The following is a 7,886-nucleotide window of genomic DNA, read 5'->3' as shown; positions in this document are numbered from 1 at the left end:
TACCTTAAATGAAGGTTTGCAGAACAAATAGTTTCTCATTAAACAGTTAGTACACATATTGCCTTACTTATGACAATGGTTAACAACTGAAAGTGATTCTGATCCTTCCAGCCAGCTCCTTTCCTCTCCTCAACAGTTCCCTTGCCCCTCTCCTCCATCCCCCACCCAGTCACTATTGTGTAGATCAGCTCAGCCTCTCTGGTCTTCAGAAACTGATTCTGCCCCTCAAAAGACTCAGACAGCACCTGGGGAAGGAAAAAATGCTGCTGGAAAGTGGTGGGCTCTGGCAAAGAAACAATTAAGTTATTTTAGGGGTGGGGAAGAATAAACACCCGAAGGCTGTGCAGGAGGCTCAGCAGGCACCATGTCATCTAATTCTCACCAGATCCCTGTGAAGATGGTCTTATCAACAGTCCTCATCCACAGCTGAGGCTCAGAAAGGACTAACACCCTGCCCAAGTTCACACAGCCTGTATATGCAGAGCCAGGATTCAAACTCAAGTCTGTCTGAGTCCAGACCCTGTGCCCTTGACCCCTTGCACTAACTGCCTAAGAGTAGGAGAAGAGAGAGGTGTATGTATGGGGCCCAAGTGAGAGTGGGGGAAAGGCCCTATTGACTGTGGGTACTGTCAAGGGGCCATTGTGGGACTGCTCCTTCACCCTAGGTGGCCCTCTGGATCTACATTTTCCTTGGAAGCTTTGTTCCCTATCTGAACCAATGGCCAATGGCTAAGAGGGCAAAAGGAACAAGATTGGGTGTGACAAGGGCAGTTTACTACCCGAAGTGTCTTCAATGAGCTGTCTCTTCTGTCGCTTGCTCATTGGGCCCACTGACCAAACTGTGGCCCAGAGACCTTCTGATTCTTTCTCAACTCCTCTGACTCTTTCTTTTCAGTCCAATGGTTATTTTGATGCACCCACTTCCCAGGGCAGGCATGGAGAGAGAGAAGATCCCTTAAACACAGGCCCACTGATCACTCAGGTTCTACCTGGCCTCCTACCCACCCATCAATCCACCCACTCATCCAACTACCCTTTCTCTCATTCATACATTCACCACCTACTGACTTACCCATGTACCCACCCACCCATTCTCTCTTAGATCAGCCCACGTATTCATCCATCTATCCATCTACCTATCCATCCATCCACTCACCCATCCACTCTCCCATGCATCCATCCATCCACCTATTTTATCTATCCATCCATCCATCCATTCTCTCAGTTATTCACTCATCAACAAGCCCCTGTTAATCACCTCCTCTGAGTCCACCTTGTACCCTTTGGAGCCACAGATCCCCAACAGTTCCCAGGGGCACGGGAGGACCATACTTCTCCCTGCTCCCTCAACCTCGGACCACTTTCCCAGTTCCCCCATGCCTCTGAGGGGTGAGGAACCCACTGAAGTAAGAGTGGGGGGATTGGGAGCAGGCTTCCAGGGTGAGGTCTAGGGAAAGAGGCTGGTCATCATGAATCAGCTGTGCGGTCTTCTGATCCCCCACCGCAGACTTCAGGAAAGTCCACCATCACTTAGCTCCTCTGCCCCTGCTTTGCTGTATACACTCAGTTCAGCCCTGTTATGGACTGAAATGTGTTCCCCAAAAATGTGTGTCAACTTGGCTAGGCCATGATTCCCAGTACTGTGTGCTTGTCCTCCATTTTGTGATCCGATGTAACTTCCCTATGTATTGAAAATCCTAATCTCTGCCTGTGGTTAATGAGGCAAGATTAGGTTATGTTAAAGAGGATTAAGGTGGATGCAACACCCTTACTAAGGTCACAACCATAATCCAATGTAAAGGAAGTTTCCCTAGGCTGTGGCCTGCATCACCTTTTATCTTACAAGAGGTAAAAGGAGAGAGAAGCGAGCAGAGAGGAGAGGAACCTCATACCACCAAGAAAGAAGTGCTAGGAGCAGAGTGTATCCTTTGGACCCAGGGTCCTTGTGCTAAGAAGCTCCTAGATCAGGGGCAGACTGATAACAAGGACCTGCCCCCAGAGCCAACAGAGAGAGAAAGCCTTCCCCTGGAGCTGGCACCCTGAATTTGGACTTCTAGCCTACTGGACTGTGAGAGAATAAATTTCTCTTTGTTAAAGCCATCCACTTGAGGTATTTCTGATACAGCAGCACTAGATGACTAACAGAAGCCCTGTCCTGTTTCTAGACCCCAAGCTCCCCATCTGTCAGATGAGGAGGCCAGGCTTGGATCCTGTCAGGCCTCATCTCCCCCCGGGAGTCTAGAGCAGGGATGATAGATGTGGTCAACATGTGCACACACACACCCCTTCGTGTGCCCATAGCAGACATCACCAATCAATCATTGTCCTCCTTCCTATTGATTCCACACACAGCATCAGAATCTTTGTCAATGACGCACTTGAGGCAGACACTACCAATTGGCTAGATCCTTTTAGATAAGACATCCCCAGTTCCCCAAACCAGGTGTGAAGCGAGCTGTTAGGTAGAAATTTCTCTGTCTTTGGGGGCTTACTTACAGATATGACACAAGGGAGTCCTTTCTAACCACAGGAGCTGCCCAGCATTGCAGGGGTGAGTTCCCTGTCACCAGGCATATCCAAGTAGAGGGTCAATGAATCTGTCAGGAGGCTGCAGAGAGGACTTTGGTTCTGAACGGGGCTGGACCAGCCACCCAGAGGTCTTGCCCAGCAGGGGGTCCGTTCAGACAAAGCCAAGGAGTGGGATGTTTATTCTACTGGGCAGGAGACCTGTCTCTCAGGGACCCATAAGGAGGTCCTGGCAGCCCAGAGTAGGTCAGGGCCAGGCAGCCACAAGCAGCAGGATGGAGGAGTCGTGTAGAGGCAGGCTGCTGGAGGCAGGTGGGCAGTCACAGAAGGGTGCAGCTCTGGGAGCCCAGGGCCCGGGTGATGAACTGCTGTCTCCAGGTAGAATAGGGTGGGTAGTGGACCTCATTGAGCTTCTCCAGGCCTGCATTTGAGAGCAGGCAGGCACGGTGGCGGGAGAAGGCGTCGAAGGAGAACTGGCCGTGGTACCTGCCCATCCCACTGTGGCCTGCGTGGACACCATTGCTGAGGGCCGGAGTTAGCAGCCCACCCAGGCCCCCATGCCAGCCTCAGCAGCAGCCCCTAGCCCAAGCCAGAAGCCCACAGGTGGCAGGGACCTTGGAGAGAGAGGGCCATTCTAACAGCCATTTTACAGTCAGGGAAACTGAGGCCTCAAGAGCCCAAGATCTAGATCAAGGTTGAACAGTATGCGGAGGCAAAATGAGACCTCCTGGGCCTGGGGTGCCACACCCAAGCTCCAAGGGGCGGGGGGCTGGATGGGTGGAGGAGGGCGGGGACTCACCAACTCCCCCCAGTGGTAGGGATGGCAGAGTCAGGTAGACAAAGCCCTCATTGCCCCCGAAGCTGCCGCTGCTGGTCCGCTCTAGCATCTGGTTCACCACCTGGGGGGAAAATGGCATGGCAGTTCCAGACATGGGGAGGAGGGCCTCCGACCGTCCCCCAAGGGAGGTGGAAGGGTCACATGTCATCAATACCCCCCCCATCTCCATCCCCTACTGAATGTGTCTCTCTGCTCTAAGCACCTTCTACAAGATGCTCCTTCGCTTGAGCGTTGTTCTCTTTTAAGGTCTGTCTATACGGGATCAGAGTGAAAACAACAGTTGAAAAATTAGATAGGAACCCTAGGGGACAGTGAGTTTATGTTAACGAGGGAGGAACAACTCAGAAAAGGAGGGTGAGAATGGTTTCACAACTTGAAGAATGTAATCCATGTCACTGAATTGCACATGTAGAAACTGCTGAATTGCTATATGTTCTGCTGTGTATATTTTCAATAACAACTACAAAGATAAAATAAATTATTTTTAAAAACAATAGCGCCTTCACTTTCATGTCTAGGGTGCCCTGGGGTGCCCTGGTGGTTACTGATCCTGGTGCAGAGGTGGAGGAAACCCTGCAACCTTGAGGGTGGGCCCGAGACCACAGGACATGGCATGAAGGTTAGCCAGCAGTAAGCAATGCACCGACCCTCCCAACCTCCGGCTCTGCCCCTACTCCACGCTGGGCTGCTGCTCCCCGTATAGAACCTTTGCACGACATAGGAAAAGGGGCCTCTCTGGGAAAGCCCATTAGAAGGGGCACCTCTTCCTCTGGCCAGGGCAGACAGTTGGCGGGCTGCACCTGGAGGACGCCTCTGCCAGGTGCCTCTGTGCAGCACATGCTTGTACTGGCTGGCCTGGACTATACTCATGGTCTCCCAGGGTGGGCTGGGGCAGGGCAGGTCCCCGTCTTCACCCTTTTCTGCCCCTCTGTTACCCCCTGTCCCTGGAGCCGCACCTGGCTCTTGTTGGAGAAGGCGTACAGCGCCAGGGGCTTCTCACGCCAGGTGATGAAGTCCACGGCCTCGTCCAGGCCCTTCACATTCACGGTAGGCAGGATGGGCCCAAAGATCTCCTCCTGCATCACCGGCTCTGTCTCCTGCATGTCCACCAGCACCGTGGGGGCTGCAGCACAGGGCGCGCTCAGCTCAGGCCGGAGAACCCACCCACTGCGGTACCCAGGAGGCCGAGGGTCACAGGTCCCAGGGCTCCAGGCCAAGCGGTGCTCCAGGGAGGACTGGGGGGATAGGCACGCTAGAACTGGGGAATCACGGCACTGGGGCCAAGGGAGCTCCAGACCTGAGGTTTCTTCTGGACAGCGTGTGGCCCGCTGTGAGCTCTCCAGCGCAGAAGAGCCTCAGCACCCAGAGCCTGTGCCCCCGCATCCCTGTGTTCTCCTGCATCCCCCTGTACCACCCTGCACTCCCCTACATGCCTGTACCCCCTTCACCCCTGCACCCCTTTTCCCCCTGCACCCCCAGGCCCCGCCGGCAGGACTCACCGATGTAGTGCTCGCTCTCGTCACTCTGGCCGCCAATGGCCACACGCCCACAGCCCAGCAGGCCCTGCAGCCTCCAGAACTGCTTCTCCCCGATGATGCGGCCCAGGTCCAGGGAACATTTGGGGTCCTCTCCATAGAAGCAGGTGATGGCGCTCTACATGGCGGGCAGCAGCCGCTCCTGCGTCTCGCGCGGTTGCACAGGACGTAGTCGGGGGCCACGCAGGTCTGGCCAGTGTTGAAGCAGCGGAACCAGACCACGCGGCTGGCCACGGTCTGCGGGTCAGTTGTCGTCCATGTAGCAAGGGTTCTTGCCCCCCAGCTCCAGCGTGACAGAAGTCAGGTGCTTGGCCGCGGCAGCCATGATGATCTTGCCCACGCAGCGGCTTCCTGGGGACACGGAGGGGACCCCCATCCCCTATCGGCCTGGGTCACACGGTCCAGGAAACTGCCTCTTGCTCCTTTCCCCTCCGCAGCACCTTCTCTGCCTGAGTCCTGGCCTGCCACACCCGCCTTCCCTGGTGGTCCTCCTCCCTCCACGGCTTCCTCCACCACCTCTCCAATTCCCTGTTCTCCGCTGTCCCTCCCTGCACCCCTTCCCTGCACCCCACAACCCTTCTTGAGCCACTCTCACCTGGGAAGAAGATGTAGTCGAACCTGTTCTCCAGCAGCTGCCCCGTCTCCTCGCCTCCTCGGGTCCACCCAGCACCACTGCGAAGCAGCTCTGCAGAGGGGGCAGGCGGAGGTGGGCAGGCTCAGGTGGGATGTAGGCTCAGAGGTACCCCACCTGCTGGCAAGGGCAGGACACGGGGGTGCCAGGCACTGATGGGGCTGGCCACCCTTACGTGGTCCAGGTATCGGGGCAACACCTTGGCCAGGATCTTCTCGAGGGTCCTGCTAATCTCTGAGGGCTTCAGCACCGCACAGTTTCCTGCAGGTACAGAGGGCGGCAGAGGGGAGGCCGGTGCCCCACCTCCATCCAGGGCTGGACCAGACAGCAGAGACACTGGGGACAGAGTCTGGGGCCTCTTTGGGGCTACAGGGCCCTCTGCTCACCTGCGGCCACGGCGCCCATCCGGGGCACCCACGTCAGTTGCCCTGGGTAGTTCCAGGTGCTGATGATGAGGACCAGGCCGAAGGGCTCCTTCCGAATGAAGGCTGAGCTCAGCTTTGTGAACTGGGGTGCAGGAGGGCCAGTGAGGCAGCGGGGAACACCCCAAACTCCCTACACACGCTGGATCCAGCAACACGCCAGGGCACAGGGAGCAGCCAGGGGTTTGGGCTGGAGCTGCCGGTGCGTGGGCGCCCCCCCCCACCATCCTTCCCCGTGCACCCATCCATGCACTGCTATAGAGTTGATTCTGACTCATAGCGACCCTAGAGCAGAGGGTAGAATTGCCCCATAGAGTTTCCAAGGCCGTGATCTTTACTGAAGCAGACTGCCACAACTTTCTCCCTTGGAGCAGCTGGTGACTTGGAACCATCGACCTTTTGGTTAGCAGCTGAGCACCTAACCACTGCAGCAGCAGGGCACCCGGGGCTCACCATGTTGGTGGACGGTGGCTCATCCTTCATCCAGCTGTGCAGGTTCTTGAAGGCCAGGTCGACCTCATTCTGGCAAATGATGAGCTCGGATACGCCAGACTCCAAGGCTGACTGCAGAGGGGTTAAGGGGAGGTCAGCGCTCACAGCAGGTGCCGGGGGAGGGGGGAGAAGGACAGTGCAGACAGCACGGCAGTCCTACCGGCACTACGCAGGGAAGGGCCAGGAGCACGGGCCAGTCGGCCTGCATTCCAGTGCCGGCTCTGTCACTCACTGGCTGTGGGACCTTGGACAAGTGACTTAACCCCTGTGGGCCTCAGTTTCCCCGTCTGTGATATGGGGACCACAGTCGTGGCTGTATTAAGGAACTAACCTTGTAACATGCATGGCACACACTTCGCACCAGGTAAGGGTCTGCTCAATAAACAGAAATCAGCTGAGGACAGTCTGTCACCATGGGGTGCAGAGGCGATGCAAGGGGGACAGGGATGCAGAGGAAGACGCAGCCCCTCGTGGGAGGGACACGGCCAGGTCCAGGGAGGACGAGCCCCGTCGACCCCGCCCCCGGCCCCGCCCCGCCCCATATCTCCCTCCCTTCCGTGCACCGCCCTCAGCCCCGCCCCGGCCTGCCCTCAGCATTTTCCTTCACCCCGATTCCCCGCTTCACCTCCCGCCCCGCCCACCTTGTGCAGGTCCTGCGCCAGGGCGTCCTGCAGAAGCTGCTTGTTCTCCCGCAGAAAACGATCCAGGCCCTTGAGCTGCGCTGCCCGGAACTCGGCTGATCGCGTTCTCCCCGACCTGAAGGCCTCCTGCAGCCGACGCAGCGAGTCCGCAAAGGGGTTCATCCTACCGGGTGGGGATAGCGTGTGCTTCAGGGCCGCCCACCCTCCACGGACCTCCACCTCTCCCGGGGTCTGCGGCACCTCGCCCCTCCTCGTCCCCATGGGGGACCCTACGAGGGCCAGGGGCTGCCTGCACTCCCCCCGCCCCCCGCCCCCCCCCCCGCGGATCCCCTCCACCACACGAGCACAGACGCGCACGGAGGGTCAGTATCCGCTCTGGGGAAGCGGTGGCACTCGGCCGGTCCTTGGGATCAATCTCAAAGCAGAAGAGAGGGTCCCGGAGGGTGGGGTCTTTGTGGGCAAAGGTGGGAAGGTGGGAGAGGCAGGGGGGCAGCGCTGACGCTGCCATGGGGCCTTGGACCCATTTGAGCTTTAGCCTGTGGACCTGCGGGATTCACAGGGGGGTGAAGGTGGAGGAGGGCCCCGGGCTCGGGGTGGAGAGAAGGGACCCAGCAGTACCAGGAGAGAGGGTGCCAAGACCTAGAGCAAGGGCCAGGATTCGAACACCCCAGTCAGGGCGCCCCCAATTGTGTACACCATGCGTGTGTCTGTCTGTCTGTGAGTGTGTCTCTGTGTGTCTGAGTGTGTCTCTGTATGTCTGTGTGTGTCTGAGTGTGTCTGTGGGTGTGTCTCTGAGTGTGT

General features: G+C 57.6%; 1 protein-coding gene and 1 pseudogene across 1 annotated transcript in view; both read right to left on the bottom strand.

Moving 5' to 3' along the window:
- The window catches only part of TBX10 (T-box transcription factor 10), a 27,546-nt gene extending 26,724 nt beyond the window's left edge, over window positions 1-822 (bottom strand). Inside the window, exon 1 of the mRNA XM_004383890.1 lies at window positions 780-822. Within this exon, the coding sequence (XP_004383947.1) occupies window positions 780-822 (43 nt within the window). The remainder of the gene's footprint in view (window positions 1-779) is intronic.
- A 2,024-nt stretch (window positions 823-2,846) lies between these two features.
- Window positions 2,847-7,247, bottom strand: LOC101341937 (aldehyde dehydrogenase family 3 member B2-like; annotated as a pseudogene).
- Between the last annotated feature and the right edge of the window lie 639 nt (window positions 7,248-7,886).

The sequence above is a fragment of the Trichechus manatus genome, unplaced genomic scaffold, assembly GCF_000243295.1.
Source record: "Trichechus manatus latirostris isolate Lorelei unplaced genomic scaffold, TriManLat1.0 scaffold00113, whole genome shotgun sequence".
Lineage (NCBI taxonomy): Eukaryota > Metazoa > Chordata > Mammalia > Sirenia > Trichechidae > Trichechus > Trichechus manatus.
This window is presented reverse-complemented; position numbering and strand designations above follow the sequence as displayed.